The 17,073-nt window shown below is 38.7% G+C and overlaps 1 protein-coding gene across 2 annotated transcripts; it reads right to left on the reverse strand.

Moving 5' to 3' along the window:
• Positions 1-509: 509 nt before the first annotated feature.
• LOC124537981 (xylosyl- and glucuronyltransferase LARGE2s-like) lies at positions 510-11,350 on the reverse strand. Of its 2 annotated transcripts, none has more exons than XM_047114980.1 (13): positions 11,095-11,350; positions 10,474-10,797; positions 9,493-9,691; positions 8,921-9,135; positions 8,120-8,449; positions 7,576-7,728; positions 6,958-7,135; positions 6,175-6,305; positions 5,411-5,566; positions 4,334-4,525; positions 3,373-3,465; positions 2,691-2,821; positions 510-819 (listed from the first exon to the last, which is right to left on the reverse strand). In XM_047114980.1, the coding sequence occupies exons 2-13, from the start codon at positions 10,690-10,692 to the stop codon at positions 738-740; spliced, it is 2,079 nt and encodes a 692-aa protein (XP_046970936.1). In that variant the 5' UTR covers positions 10,693-10,797; positions 11,095-11,350; the 3' UTR covers positions 510-737. The 2 variants fall into 2 exon arrangements, with proteins under 2 accessions (XP_046970936.1, XP_046970938.1); XM_047114982.1 differs by lacking the exon at positions 11,095-11,350 and adding an exon at positions 10,932-11,037.
• Positions 11,351-17,073: the final 5,723 nt, after the last annotated feature.

Raw genomic sequence — 17,073 nt, forward strand, 5'->3', positions numbered from 1 at the left:
TATCTGTGTCAATTGATTTTGACAGATAATGTGTCACTTTTCGAGTGACATAACCAATATGGCGTCAGCAGATATCTTATATCAACACGCAAGCCGCTTTTATAAGCTAGTATGTACTTTTTCGTTGTGCCGTTTTTTGAACATAGATTTATTAGATCTTCGGCTATTAATGTTCAAAATCACAACCACGCACATATGTTTAACGTTTTGTACTACATGATGACGCTAAAAGCCCATTTGGATAGAAAAAAAATATTTTAATCCTATATACCTCCTTTTTGCTAGCATTATTCGAATTAAATGATGTTAAATCACCTGTCTTTCATATATAATTATGTAATATATATTAAATACATATTTGTCTGAAAATTGGTCGACTAAATTAACTTTAGAACAAATCGTTTGCATAGAGATAAAAATATTAATCATAATGTTGCTTTTAATTGCTTGTTAACTGAAAATTTGTTTCATATGAAGTGACAGAACGCCTATTTCAACAAATTTGTTTACCGTTTTCGATTTAAGGAAATTCTGTAAAAACCAATACCTTATTAACATCTAATCGCTCTTTGGTTAAATAGCTTTTTAAGTTTACCTGGAATAACTTCCTTATATCAGTATAGATCCAAGCTTTTTTAATAATTGCGTTAGATATATTATTGAACTTAATAAATAGTTAGCCTCTAGCATAGCCTCTTTAGTTTAAATGATAATATTCTTTGGTTTTTTAATATAATTTACGTTTTACTATCCTCGAGTGACACGTTGTACTTCCTCTTCAGATCATCCATGAACTCCTGTTTCAGCAGAGCCAGGCATCTGAAACAGTAATCGGTGATAAGAGAGAAAACTCATTCTGATTAAGTCAAATGTATCCTAACTGAAAAAAAAAAAAAAATAATTTAACAATATATGTATATAAAAAAAATATCTAAATTAACCACGAGTGCACCGCGGATACATCCGGCGCCGAGGCCGCCTGGACTATGTGTGTGCGTGTGTTTTTGTCTGCGTGTGTGTGTGTTTGTGCGTGTGTGTGTGCGTGCGTGACGTACATGCGGTAGTGCGGGTCGTAGCGGAAGGCCGTGTGTGTGAGAGAGAATGTGTGTGCGTGTGTGTGTGCGTACGTGACGTACATGCGGTAGTACGGGTCGTCGCGGAAGGCCGTGTGTGTGAGAGAGAATGTGTATGCGTGTGTGTGTGCGGGCATGACGTACATGCGGGAGTGCGGGTCGGCGCGGAAGGCCGTGTGTGTGAGAGAGAATGTGTGTGCGTGTGTGTGCGGGCGTGACGTACATGCGGTAGTGCGGGTCGGCGCTGAAGGCCGTGTGTGTGAGAGAGAATGTGTGTGCGTGTGTGTGCGGGCGTGACGTACATGCGGTAGTGCGGGTCGGCGCGGAAGGCCGTGTGTGTGTGAGAGAGAATGTGTGTGCGGGCGTGACGTACATGCGGTAGTGCGGGTCGGCGCGGAAGGCCGTGTGTGTGTGAGAGAGAATGTGTGTGCGGGCGTGACGTACATGCGGTAGTGCGGGTCGGCGCGGAAGGCCGTGTGTGTGTGAGAGAGAATGTGTGTGCGGGCGTGACGTACATGCGGTAGTGCGGGTCGGCGCGGAAGGCCGTGACGTCGGGCGAGGGCGCGTGCGGCGTGTGCACCACGAAGGCGCCCGGCAGCACCACGGCGCGCCCGCCTGGTCTGTGTGTGTGTGTGTGTGTGTGTGTGTGTGTGTGTGTGTGTGTGTGTGTGTGTGTGTGTGTGTGTGTGTGTGTGCGTGTGCGTGTGTGCGTGTGTGCGTGTGTGCGTGCGTGACGTACATGCGGTAGTGCGGGTCGGCGCGGAAGGCCGTGATGTCGGGCGAGGGCGCGTGCGGCGTGTGCACCACGAAGGCGCCCGGCAGCACCACGGCGCGCCCGCCTGGTCTGTGTGTGTGTGTGTGTGTGTGTGTGTGTGTGTGTGTGTGTGTGTGTGTGTGTGTGTGTGTGCGTGTGCGTGTGTGCGTGTGTGCGTGTGTGCGTGCGTGACGTACATGCGGTAGTGCGGGTCGGCGCGGAAGGCCGTGATGTCGGGCGAGGGCGCGTGCGGCGTGTGCACCACGAAGGCGCCCGGCAGCACCACGGCGCGCCCGCCTGGTCTGTGTGTGTGTGTGTGTGTGTGTGTGTGTGTGTGTGTGTGTGTGTGTGTGTGTGTGTGCGTGTGCGTGTGTGCGTGTGCGTGTGTGCGTGTGTGCGTGTGTGCGTGTGTGACGTACATGCGGTAGTGCGGGTCGGCGCGGAAGGCCGTGGTGTCGGGCGAGGGCGCGTGCGGCGTGTGCACCACGAAGGCGCCCGGCAGCACCACGGCGCGCCCGCCTGGTCTGTGTGTGTGTGTGTGTGTGTGTGTGTGTGTGTGTGTGTGTGTGTGTGTGTGTGTGCGTGTGCGTGTGTGCGTGTGCGTGTGTGCGTGTGTGCGTGTGTGCGTGCGTGACGTACATGCGGTAGTGCGGGTCGGCGCGGAAGGCCGTGATGTCGGGCGAGGGCGCGTGCGGCGTGTGCACCACGAAGGCGCCCGGCAGCACCACGGCGCGCCCGCCTGGTCTGTGTGTGTGTGTGTGTGTGTGTGTGTGTGTGTGTGTGTGTGTGTGTGTGTGTGTGTGTGCGTGTGCGTGTGTGCGTGTGCGTGTGTGCGTGTGTGCGTGTGTGCGTGCGTGACGTACATGCGGTAGTGCGGGTCGGCGCGGAAGGCCGTGATGTCGGGCGAGGGCGCGTGCGGCGTGTGCACCACGAAGGCGCCCGGCAGCACCACGGCGCGCCAGCCCTGCGCGCGCAGCTCCACGCTGTGCGACACCTGCCGTACGACCTTACTTCAGTATGCACTTCTATTAATGTAATGCCGGATGAAGTTAAAGAAGCGGGTGCGTTCAACGTACGCACCTCACGGCGAATCCCGGTATTATTCAAGGCAGCGGTCGGCAAAACGCGGCCCGCGAACATTTTCCTTGCGGCCCGTGAATGTTTTGTAAAAAAGTTAACAAATATGACAATATATTTGGTAACATACAAAAAATTGCGTCTCAAATGCAACCTCAGACATCACACTAAAATTTGTGTAATTTCCTATTTAGGTCGTTTGTAGTTTTCATTTCTTTATTTTACTCTTATTTTCTAAGCCGAAACATATAAACATAGTGTAAGTATTATGTGTAGATATATTTGGGCTTCTAAGGTTAATATTATGTCTGCGGCCTATATTTTATTTTGCCATCTTGTGGGCCTTGCTTACCAAAAGTTTGCCGACCGCTGATTTAAGGCTTTGTGCATGATGTTTTTTTTTACTTTACTTTATGGATGGCAATATTTGTGGCCTATAGTGGCCAGGATACAGTATGTCCAACGTACCTTATTCCATCCGAAGCCAGAAAACCGCGTATCGTATTTAGGCACAGTACGGTGAACAACTAAGTATGGCTCGTAATCCGACTGCCATTCTATCTAGAAATAAATATAACAAACAGCTTATACATGGTAGCACTTATCCTTGATCTTATTTCGAAATAAATCCGCTAACGACAGTGTAAGACACTGTCAAATTTCGAAAATTCTGTAATCGATCTTAAATGTACATATATTTTTTAAATCGAACACATATATAGGGGCCGTCCATATATTACGTCATTCTAAATAAGGCGGGGGGTGTTGGTCTGCGGATGACGGTAAATGATAGATAGGAGGGGGGGGGGGTTTCGAAATTGACGTCATGCTTATTTATTTATTTATAATTTATTGGTCACGTACAAAAAGATTATTTCTAAAAAGAATTTTAAGTCTGAAAATCTCAAATCATAAGAGTAGAGAGTAAGAATCTAGTATGAAAAAAATTATGACGTAATTTATGGACGGCCCCATATCAATATACATAAATATGCTTAGTAATGTACTACAGGGTCGTTAGTGCCCAAAGTGGCGCATTCCCAATTTAAGGAATGGTTGACATTTCTTACATAGTGATGTCTACTTACCATCAGGATGCCTATTCACCAGTATGTCATGAGTAGTATTTACCATTAAGCGACAATGCTTTGTATTCTAGTCTGGAGGACGAGTGACAGCAACATGAGTGTTGCCAACCTAACGGTGTAACAGTGTAACATGAGTGTTGCCAACCTAACGGTGTAACATGAGTGTTGCCAACCTAACGGTGAATTTGCCGACACTTTTTTTTTATTTTTGCAATAATTTATACCTAATTTTTATCGAGATTAAATTTTATGTAGATGTTAAAAAATATATATGTATATATTTACGATTAGATTAGTTATTTACCTCCGTTATCTTATATTAGAATATAACGAAGGCATACCTCATAAGGCGCGGTTGCTGCGGTCCATTTCTGGTAGTTAGTGGCCCTATGTCCTCTGGGCCATTCTCTGGCCCGAAACTGACCAACATCACCTTGACTGTTAGAAGTCGACAGACGAGATAAGAGCTCCTCCTTATATCTCGGTGGAGATGCGCGATATCTTTGGGTTTCAAACGCTGGTACTACCAAACACTGGAAAATTGGAAATTAAGATTTCGACCATTAGTGTGTTAAAACTACTCATTAGAGGACTGTACAAATTGGAGACGGACATACAGGTTCAAACAAAAAAAAATACAAGTTTATCAATCATAAACTAAAATAGATTGAAAAAAAAAATCCAACGAACTTGCATATATCTTATAACAATATAAGATAGACGCATACCCTTCATCACACATACATGCACACACACACACACACACACATACACACACACACACACACACACACACACACACACACACACACACACACACACACACACACACACACACACACACACACGAACACATACCAACACACACGGTGTGGGTTTTAGATTTATTAATTAAAATAATAATAATTAGTCTTAAGAAATTATTGTAATACCCTTTAGAATTGTAATAATTTTGGGAAAGAACTGACTTCTGACACACGGTTAACACTAGTTCACAAGTCAGTGCTGCACTATTGTAAGATGTAACAAATGGTAACAATAAAGAATTATTATTTTTTTTATATGTAAATTTTACTCGGCATAATTTTGCCGGATTCAGTCGACATACACGGGCCTAAGCGAAGTGCACATCTATCTTAAAGTGGGATATTTGATTGGATCGGTGGGGTGTTTTGGGATAGAAATTTTCTCACTATTCTACAAGTATTTAGTATGGTAGCTTTCTGTAACTGGACGAATGTATTTTTAGGCGAATCTAAAGTTTTTAAGGACTGGTAAAGCTGGTTTGGTATGACTCCTGTTGTAGATAAGACTATTGGAACTATTACTGCGTTCCGCAACCTCCACATCCTCACTATTTCATCTCTGTTATTATTATTACATAAAGTGACGGATGAAAGAAAGAGACACATATTCACCTTTTTCTGTGGATAAGGGTTTATGAGCTTAGTGGCGGTCCTGAGGTGTTCGTAGAGACCCGCCATTGGCACGAAGTCCACATCCATCAAGAAAACGTACGGAGTGTTTACGTTTTCCAACGCTACGTTACGGAGATAGTTCACTGGGTAATGCACCTGCGAAATTAAACCTTATACTTATAGGAACAAGGTTCATAATCATTTAATCCTAGTTAATGCTTGGTGGTGCGGCTTTGTGCAAGGCCATCTGGGTACCACCCACTCACCAAATGTTCCGGTTTGAAGGGTGAGTAAGTCAGTGTAAATACACAAGGGACATAACATCTTAGCTCCCAAGATTGTTGACGCATTGGTGATCAAAGGAATATTTACCATTTCTTACAAAGCCGTTGTCTATGGGCGATGGTGACCACTTACCAACAAACAGGTGGCCCATTTGGTCGTCCGCCAATCTATATCATAAAAAAAACAAATTTATACCAACACAAAATATATATTAAATAATAGTTATTAAAACAAGTTAATAGTTAAAGTTATTATATTTCGAGATATTTATTAGTTTTTTATTTTGGTTTGGTAGAGCTCGGTCAGTCTCGTGAACAAAACATTTGTAGACAATGTCGAAATACCGAGCTCCACCGAACAAAAATAAAAAACATGGTAAATATCCCGAAATTAATAACTTTAATAATAAAAATAACCAGGTTAATAGATGTTAAAATAAGGTAACAGCTGGTAATTGTATGAGAAGCATAATTCCTTACCGAGTCGTGTTTAAAGACTAAATGGTAACCGATATTGTTTCTAGAGCTGAGAGTTGAAGACCAATCTCGGATGAAACTTTCTAATTTTGTTACTTCGCAGTCCGACAGGTATATTGCTGCGCTTAATGGACCTGAAATAATCAATAAGATGAATGATAATAAAAAACCTTTGAAAAAACTTCTAAACTGCATTGAACGTGTAAATATAAGGTTTGGTTTGCTTTGATTTTGGGTCTTTCTACAATCAGGATTCACGAGAGAATGCATGACGAGGGAAAGGAGGTTCATAGGTCTTGTGCCCCTTTTTTGAAGGTATTAGCATAAAGCCCTACCACTTGGTGGTAGGGCTTTGTGCAAGCCCGTCTGGGTAGGTACCACCCACTCATCAGTTATTCTACCACCAAACAACAGTACTCAGTATTGTTGTGTTCCGGTTTGAGTGTGAGTGAGCCAGTGTAACTACAGGCACAAGGGACGTAACAACTTAGTTCCCAAGGTTGGTGGCACATTGACGATGTAAGGAATAGTTAATATTTCTTACAGCGTCATTGTCTATGAGTGATGGTGACCACTTACCATCAGGTGGCCCATATGCTCGTCCGCCAACCTATACCATAAAAAAAGCTAAGACAATAAAAATTGCATTATATAGGCCATCTCATGCTCGTCCATACAAAATATGATTTTCAAAATTCTCAGATAGGATTGTGTTATAATATTGAAACTAATTTATATTAAATAAAATGTATAAGACTGGTATACAACAAGGATAATGAAATATACCATCCCAATGCTTAACAAGCCGCTCCAGAAACTGCAGTCTATCCATAGACAACTGAAGGACCAGAGTGACGTCGAAACTGTCTACGTTAATATAGTTGTAGTCCATATAGTACAAGTGTGTGCGAAGCTTTATGCGCTGCGCCGCGCGGAAACTGAGGCAAAGGTCGGAATGATTCATCTGAAAAAAAAAAACAAAAAAAGGTTGATTGATATTTAATATGGCTGGAAAAAAGTTAAGTTTGTCATAATATAATTTGTATCAATAGACATAAATATTAATTTAAAAAAATCTGAATTGTAACTAGACATAAGTAACAGCCTGTAAGTTTTCCACTGCTGGGATAAGGCCTCCTCTTCCATTAAGGACAGGCTTTTGGAAGATATTCCACTGCGGGTTGGTAGAATACACATGTGTCAGAATTTCGATGAAATTAGACACATGCAGGTTTCCTCACGATGTTTTCCTTCACCGCCGAGCACGAGATGAATTATAAACACAAATTAAGCACATATATATAGTGGTGCTTGCCTGGGTTTGAACCCGCAACCAGCGGTTAAGATGTACGTGTTCTAACCACTGGGCCATCTCAGCTCACTAAACATCTCAACTAAGCATACCTTATAAGTAACGACTTCGTTTTGTGAACATCTATGAAGCTTTTCTCGTAGCAAATTACCATCAAAATTGACATATGACTGATGTATGTTTTTAAAATATTCCGAATCACGTATCCTAACGTTGTACTTGCTTGGCGAGTTCCAATGAATTATCTAAAATAATTTACATACACATATAAAGACCACAGTAACATTGACTTAAAAACATTTATGTTCTAAAGAAACAATTTTATTTCTTTTTTATTTTCAATCAAGAGTGTTAATGAGCCATTTTTTATTAATTAAGGTTAGAAGTACTGTTGTAAATGAGTATTCAATTTAAAATGAACTTTTAATTAAATGATCTTTTAGTATCTTTACCCTGTATAAATAATATACACAATCAAGTTGATTCTCACCCGATACTATGTTCTTTCATCATTTTGAAATGTAAACCAATAAAAAAGATCATTTTTAATTTTTAAAATAAAATCTGTTGCGTATTCAAAATATACCATGATTATTAAAAAAGACCCAAAGCATACTCATAGTACAAAATATATACCTTAACAGTTTTAACATCTTCACCGTAGCAGGACTTGGCCAGTGTCTGCATTGACATTTGAACATTGTACTGGCAGCTTATAGGGTACAATATTTTTGGATATTTTTTTATAATCGCGTTTATGACATCCTGATCGGCCAGCGTCGTCTCCTTTAACCTTTCCAAGTTTTCTTTGACCGTGGAACGCCATATTGATGTCCAGTTGACTTTGCGTCTTATTTTGTACAAATCTAGCAACATCACACCCGTATTGAAGCCTCTCCCTAACGCTGGCCATCGTGTCTCTGTGTTTGAATACCAATTACTTTCATTTTCAACTAGGCCTATGTACTGGAAAATAACATAAATATAAGCCTTTTTAAAACTGTTTTGTTTCGAAAATAGTATGAGATGGTCACTATTAATTATTTGCTTATCATTGGAAGTAGCAAAAGCAAGCCATCAACATCACAGTGGTCATCTTATTTCAAAGACATATAATGTTACTGAAAGGGCAAACTACTTTATACAGCTTCTTAGTACGACCATTAGAACTGATATGCTGTCTTTTGTGTCTGTAAAGTGGCTCAACAACTTTTGAAACCAGAAAACAGCAGTGCAGATAGTTATAAATTATATATAATGAGCATTTCTTGAGCAGTTTTGTAACTTATTCTATGAATGCTGCAAGTTGGTAGATACAAATGTTACTAAAGTTTAACCAACATACCACTGGGTCCGAGATGAATTATAAATACAAATGAAACACATGAGAAAAATCGCAGTGCTAATATACATTACTGACAAATCTAATTCACTTACTTGATCATCCGTCATGTTACGAAACATATTCCACAATTCAACAATATCACTAAGGAATGTTAAATCAGAATCCAGTACGATGACTTGATTCAATGAATCAGGTAGAATACTTGGGAACAAAAGCTTGACCAGGGCATATATACCGGAGTAGTGACTGTTAGGTATCCAACGCACTTCTGAGAGACGGTTCTGGGTGTTGTAACAGGTGTACTTAACTGTAAACATATTAACAAATAAAATAAAAAGAGGTCAAATATAAAAAAAAAACACAATTCTATAGATATTGTTTGTGGTGATGTAGATACAGTATATAATAAACTGTGATATCCAATGTTGCTCATATTAAGAAAAAGAGATATTAATAATTTAGATATAGTGTCATATTGCTTTTCTTTAGCATTATGGCAACACTATTCATAAGCATTTTGGTGTTTGTACTCCACTCCACTTACCATAAGGTAGAGTGGAATCAAAGTGTCTATTCTCTAATACTCTATTGGGTCAAAAATCTATCATGATTACAACAAATTGCTTAAAGTGGAGCTATAACTTAATATGGAATTAATAAATACCATCTGGTAGATCCCACGAATCGAAAAGCTTGGTGATGGTTTGGGCTGATCCCGAACCCACAATGAAATGAAAGTGTATTGGGTTCTGGCGGTGATGTAGTAATGATTTTAACATTGGTGTGATGATCCTTGTACATTTTCCCATACAGACTAGAGCAATGTGTACTGTTTCACATAATGTTCCCACAGCATCTGGAATCTAATAGACAGTGATTGAGTAAAACAAAATCTTGAAATACTAGTACTGGGTGACAGAAACAGTAATATATTGATTGCCAGTTATTCATCAATCTAAGTAAACACTAAAAATATGCTTAAGAAAGTCATAAGCATAGAAATAATGTAACTATTATTTTTTAACTAAAAATAAAATTCACTTTAATTATGAATTGGTTATTTAAGTAACAAGTAAAATATAACATGATAATTTTCTTTACCCCTTCAAAGTATTTACATTAATTGATTAAAATAAAATTACTATAATTTTGACTGAATTCAATTATTTGTGTACTGATAAAAATGTAACCAATTGAAAACCATGGAATATAACTTTAATTTTACAGCTTATGCTACTTATAGATTTCTTAAATATATATTTTTGATTGAGAAAACCCAGGCATATATCAAACACTTGTTTAAAAGGCTTCACTTGGGAAATGTTCCACATTGCAGCATATAATTTTAGATTGTGTGAATGCTTTATGTATGAAGTAAAAAAAAATATATAAATTGACTATTTTAAGAGGGTTTGTCTATTTCATTATGACCTCTAAGACCATTATCAAACCACACCTTAGTAAGTCAAAATAATAATGGCTCAAGTGAAGTTACAATGTAAACTAGACTTGGAGTACAATATATAATAATTTTGGAAATAATTTCCAAAATTATTAGGTTTCCTCAAAACTAAAAGGAATGTCAGATGTTACATAATCATATCTTTAAGAATGATTTCTATGAGAAACAAGAGAAACAACTTACCTCAGGAACATAGTACTTATTATCAGATTCTGAAAAATCACGAATCCCGCTCACAGATAGCTGCTTCTTGATAACTTTGTTTTCTGTTTCAAGTACATCTATTCTAGATATCAACCACCAGTAGTAAACAACGGAAACAGCGACCCATATACCCAATGGGACCCCTAACCAGGGTCGAAAAAATAGACAGTTGAAAACATATTTAGATGAGAAATTCATTTTAGGCTCATGACTCTTTATGTAATGGGCAATTTTTGGTTACTCTAGAGATTGTATTCATATTTGGTTTCATATATTCGTTAAATTTAATTGGTTCTCCTGATACTGTGAACAACATACATGTAAATGGATTAGATGAATTATTTCTAGCTTTAGAACAAATTATGACCAGAATTTATGACAGTAATGGTTGGATAATTAAAAGAACTTATATAATTAGAAAATATTCATGTACATACAGCAAATATAAGTCACATAGGTACTTGAGTTGAGTTAGGAGATTATGATTTCGTAACAACCTCAAAACTTTAAATAAGTATAATAGTTGTTCGAGTCGGCAATACTCACTTTCAAATTACTCACTCACTTTCTAATTATTTACTTATAGGAAGCGAAACTTACCGGTTCATTTGTGTTTTCATAACTTCGTAACAAAAGTGTTAATTAATAAATTAGATGTATTAATTATTAACAGTATTTACATAAATTTAGGACCAAACTCTTAGAGAAAATGTAATCAAAATGTATAAAAGGTAATCTTAATTAACTTTCATTACGATATCATTGCATTTGGAATTTCATTTGGAAGTCAAATAAATAAAAATAGGGACCGTTTAACAACAAAGCTACATGTCAATGTCAGGAATGAGGATGTTATTTAATTCATTACTCGTGGAAAAGGCATTCTATCATACAGCCTTGTCAAATATTTTTTTAATAGATGGATACAATCACATAAATACATAAGGTGGATTCGGGTAATTACGAAAGAAACTTTGAAGAGATGGCGGGATATTTATATTTTAATTTAACTCAACATTGCAGGAGTCAATGCTACTGATTTAAGTTACCTTTTCTTCTTGAATATACAGCCTTTAACTTTATTTCAACGACTTTTATAAATATCCTCGAATATATATTGATACATGTGTTTAAAACCCTGATAAGTTTTACTTTGTGTGAGTCCAATTGCGAAGTATGTTCGGGTAATTCTGAATTACAGTTAAAAAGGTTTTATTTAGTTTGAGCATAAGAAATATATTCATTTTTCGTTTAGATTTACCCTTTTCCGTGATCGTGACCTCTCAGGAGGCTGAACATATATATGCGATATTTTTATTTCGGAATAGCCCTACAATTAGTCTACAGTTGTCAAACTTATAGTAAGTAGATGCACAATTTAGCAGTATGAAATTAGTAATAAAATTCAAAATATTAAAGTTTAAAGAAAATGCGGTAAGTAGTAGTAAATGGAGAATTATGAAGATACAAAAAAAAATACAAAAATAACATACAATACACGTAAGCGATAACACTAATTAAATAAAACAAAATGCTCTGATTATAATTAAAACTTAAAATTAATATTTTCACTGTAGTTTGGTATTTAACATAAAATGTTATCTTTTACAATAATCATTAATAATATTTAACAATAGATTTTATATCTAATCGTATCATGTCCTTTTAACTAGAAATTGACCGTGAAATTAACCGTCGAGCCGAGCAATTAGTACTAGATAATATTGCACTTTACCGGAATGAAACAAAGAGTTACTTTACTCTTTACTCTTTGATTTCAATCAAAATACACATTGTTATTTTCATCTTATAAGTGAAATTCTCTGTCATTCCTGTTACTTTTTTTTGAAATCTACTTTCTTTATTATTAGTAGTTCCGTTTTTTCGTCACGATCTTTTCTTCTTGTTTGTACAAATTTAAGGGTTGGCTTTTTAATTGTTTTTAAGAAATCAACTGTGTAATAGGTCTCATATTTTTTTTTTGAATATATTCTCTATAAATCCAATATAGTAGGTCCATTTCTTTTTGCTAAAGAACCTCACAAGTACTGCATCTTTTAACTGGTATTCTTCTTTCTTTTTATCACCACGAATATTGTCAGTGTTTACAAAATCGTGAATGTAATTTTCTTGGTCTTTTTGCCCGTATCTTTACCCTTTTTCCACATTTTTTGTTCTTCTGACATATTACAAATTATATCCTGACTTTTAGGGTTTTTGATTCTACTTCATGTAGTTTGACTTCTATTTCTTTTATTTGTGTATCATCCCAGAATTCATCAGTAAAACATTCATAGTCACTATAATCAAACCCTATTCCACTATATACACTCATTAAATCTGATAGTACTAGTTGAAGAGCTGTTGGAATCTTGCTGTTCAAATTTAGTGTTTCTTCGTTTTTTATTTTTAGTCTTTTTAAATCTTGATGCCAAATTTGGAATGGGAGTTTTATTTTTATCTTTATCCTCTGACACACGTTTCTTTGTTTTTGGTTTTTCGTTTTCATCTGATTTCTTTTTAATTATGGATGCAGTGATGACTTCTGTACCTTTTGATATTGTCTTTTTTATCTTGGCGAAATTTATCAAGTAAAATTTCCTCAAAATTTACTTTTATATCTGATATTACAGTTATTTTATGTTTAATTTTTTCATTATAAGTATTTTGAAGGCATTTTGGCAACATCAATGTTGATTTTGCAAGAAAAGGTTTACTTTGTTCATTTGTTTTTGATAATGTAACCAGAGAAATCACACTGTTTGTATTAAAACTGGTCCATTTGAAATTTGAGGTTCGTTAAAGAAGTCCACTTCATCAATGTCACAGTTCATTCAACATCTTCGGAGATTTAAGACTTGAATGAGCCTGTGTACGATAATGTTCAGATTGTTTGAATCTTTTGTAAGAAGCGGGATCGTATTTATCTTGTGGTATCACATTTGAATCAAATGGGTAAATGCCAGCTTTTTTAAAACCATTTCTAATTAACTCCGGGCTGGTATCTTGCCAAGTTTCTGCTAAAGTTTGAGCAAAAACTTTTTTCGGCAACTTAATACCAACATTGTGACGCTGCCATTCAACTAATTTACGATCGCATTTGCTTTGAATGATTTAAAAACCGCGACATCTAGAGGCTCTAATAAATGCGAAGTGTGAGGAGGCAATTTAAGAATGGTAACATCATTCTTTATGGCCAATTCTATTACTTTTGCATCCACATGTGTGGAATGCCCATCGTAAATGATAAACATTTTTCCATATAGCTGTCTCCATCCATCCTTTTGAACTAGCTGCATACGATAGTTCAAAATCAAAATTTTCGGTAGTGGCCATCCCGGGTCCCAGATATTCTTCCCTTTAAATATTATTAACGGTGATAACTTTTTGCCACTTGCACTTACAGTTGTCAGAATAGTTGTATTTTCTTTTCCAGTTCCACAAGTTGTTCTGGAGCATGGTTTATTGATAGCACCAACAACTTTCGTCTTTATTGGGTCAAGAGACAAAGATGTTTCATCCGTATTCCAAATTAAATGAGGATTTTGAAAAAGGTTTAAATTAGATAATGTATCCTCTAGTAGTTTGAAGTATTCAAAGATTACAAACGGGTCCGTCAATTTCTTTCGTACGTATTCAATGGGCTGTGGATTTTTAATAGAAAGTCTGTGCCTTTTTCGAAAATTTATAAACCAGTCTTTGCCCGGTTTGTTGTTTGTATGCGTATGTAAGTTAGCTTTTAACGAACTCTGCGACTAACAGGTTTATTTTAAAATAAAATAAGCGTAAATATATTAAAATTATACACAATTTATACACATTTGTTTAAAAGAAAACCGACGACTTCTTTTATATTATATTATGCAAACGAGCACGATGCTCATCTGATGGAAAGTTTACCACCGAAGATTACCACCGCCCATGGACATCTGCGGGGCTTGCAGATGCGTTACCGGCCTTTAAGAAAGGAGTACCTACGCTCTTTTTTTTAAGGTTTCGAAGTCGTATCGGTTCGGAAAAAGCTTCGGCGAAAGCTGTTTCAACAAAGTGATTATGCACGAAAAAATTTTTCTTAAAAATCGTTTTATGGATTTTTTAACATTAAGGTCGTGCGGGTGAAACTGAATTTTGACGAGATGGCCAAAGGTGAAATTCAGTAGCCGGGATTAATCCGAACAATGCCTCTGAACATTTTCCATGAAATATTCGGTATAAGATGGAGAGTGATCTAACATCTCTACGCAAAGCCAAAGGGTCAAGCAGGTCGAAAAGGGCTTGATCGTCGATAATTCGAGCAGTTCTGCGTTGGATACGGTCAAATGGAAGGAGCTACTACTGGGGAACACCCGAGGTGTGTGCAATATTCCATGTGAGGTTCAATTTGCGCCTTGTATAGTTTTAGGCGATGAGCCGGCGTGAAATACTGTCTTGGCTTGCTGAGCACACCGAGCTGTTTTGATGTAAATTTGTCTTTGCGTTCCAATTGACCGCGGAACTGAAAGACCCTCGAAATATCCACGCCAAGTATTCCGATACTAGCTGTGGTGGCTATTGGATTCTTCTGGAATCGTGGAGATACGAGAAATGGTATTTTTTTTAGCGACTAAGGCGCAAACTTGCATCTTTTGGGGGTTGAAGTGGACTAATTTCAGCCGGGGCGTCCGAAGCTTCTAAGTGAGCCTAAGGGAGAGTACTTCCCGGCATCAGATATTTTAATAGCAAAATAGCAATCATATATGGGCTAAGTTTTGCCGGCCCCAGTTCGAGACTTTGTTTAATGAAGACTCGATTTCAGACACAAGTTTCTTCCGGTTTTCTCCGACGTTTTCCCGAGAAATATTAGCCCAGCCGGTGTATGAGGTGTCTACAGTACTGTCGTCTGCATAGCAGTGAATGTTACATATTTGCAAGTAGTCATTGATATGCAGAAGAATCAGAGTGGGTGATAGAAGCAGCCTTTTGCTGTCCACTGTTGAACATAGGCCTCCCCCAGAGCGCGCCACGCTGCTCAATCCTCTGCCTCCCTCATCGGACCAGCGGGTCGGAGGTCGTCCTACATTACCCTTACCGAGACGCGGTCTCCACTCTAGGACTCTGCTCCAGCGTCCATTTGTCCTACGACAGATATGGCCAGCCCGCTGCCACTTCAGCTTGCTGATCCTCCTAGCTATGTCTATTAATTTAGTTCTCTCACGGATAACCTCATTTCTAATTTTATCCACGAGAGAGACACCTAACATAACTCGCTTCATGGCCCGCTGAGCTACCTTTAATTTGTGGACTAGCCTCAACGTTAGTGTCCACCTCTCGGCACCGTACGTCATCACCGGTAGGACGCAATGCTCAAAAACTTTCGTTTTCAAGCGTTGTGGAATCGCCGACGCAAAGACCCGACAGAGCCGGCCGAACGCTGCCCAGCCCAACCGAATCCTCCTATCAATCTCCCTCTCAAAGTTGTCTCGGCCTTTTTGGATTATCTGGCCAAGGTTATCCTGCACAACCTCGAGGGGGATGCCGTCGACAGATATTGGTCCCAGCACGACATGTTTATTGAACATGATCTTAGTTTTGTCCATGTTCATGCCTATACCGACCCGCCGGGAGGACCCATTTAGGTCGTCCAAAATTCCGCAAAGCTATTCCAGCGTCTCTGCAAAGATGACTCTATCGTCTGCAAAACGAAGATGTGAGATGCGCTCTCCATTGACGTTGACGCCTCGTGCAGCCCAATCCAGAGTTTTGAAGACGTCCTCCATCGCGTTGGTGAACAGTTTTGGAGATATTATATCTTCCTGTCTCAACCCGTGTCGGAGCTCAATAAGTGTTGTTCTCTGGTCCTAAACTTGCACGGTCACCGTCGCAGCGTTGTAGAGACATCTCAACACGTCGATATATCGCCAGTCGATATGACATCGCTGCAGAGATTCCAGAACAGCCCAGGTTTCGATGGAATCGAAGGCTTTCTCGTAGTCCACAAATGCCATACACAGCGGTTGATTTTACTCTTCGGTCTTCTGATGCACCATATATAACGACTTTAATGTTCCCAAATCTGCCAAAAAGCTGGTGATCCAATTGCATAATTTCCCGGGAAGCCCGTAGGATGGGTGCTTTGAAAGAAGCGCTTAGTGCCATAGACCATAGTGGCATAGTGCGAAGACCTTCGCTAGGTGCAGACTGGACGCCAATGCCTCTCCCTTGCTCTCAACTGCTTCTGGCCATCTATGATTAAGGTAATCTAGAAGATCACCAGCTGAACGACCCCGATGGCAACGAAACAAGGAGGTAATGGCTAATGGCCTAAAATGGGACGGATTTGGGCGGTTGCTCTTTTTAGGGATAGGATGCATCAAAGTAGTCTTCCAGGAGTTGGACTGCTTTCGTAGTCGGCGACTATTCGGTAAAAAGCGCCGACTATCCGTTTTTTTAATTATATAGTTTGTAAATTCTCAATATAATATACATATATAGAATATATCAGAAATTTTACAACCTGTCTTACACATTTCAAAATGTAATGGCACTCTGTAAAAGGTTTATCCTCTTTAGTATCTAAAATTACTAACATGACATAGTATC

This window comes from Vanessa cardui, chromosome 19 (assembly GCF_905220365.1).
Source record: "Vanessa cardui chromosome 19, ilVanCard2.1, whole genome shotgun sequence".
NCBI classification, from domain to species: Eukaryota; Metazoa; Arthropoda; class Insecta; order Lepidoptera; family Nymphalidae; genus Vanessa; species Vanessa cardui.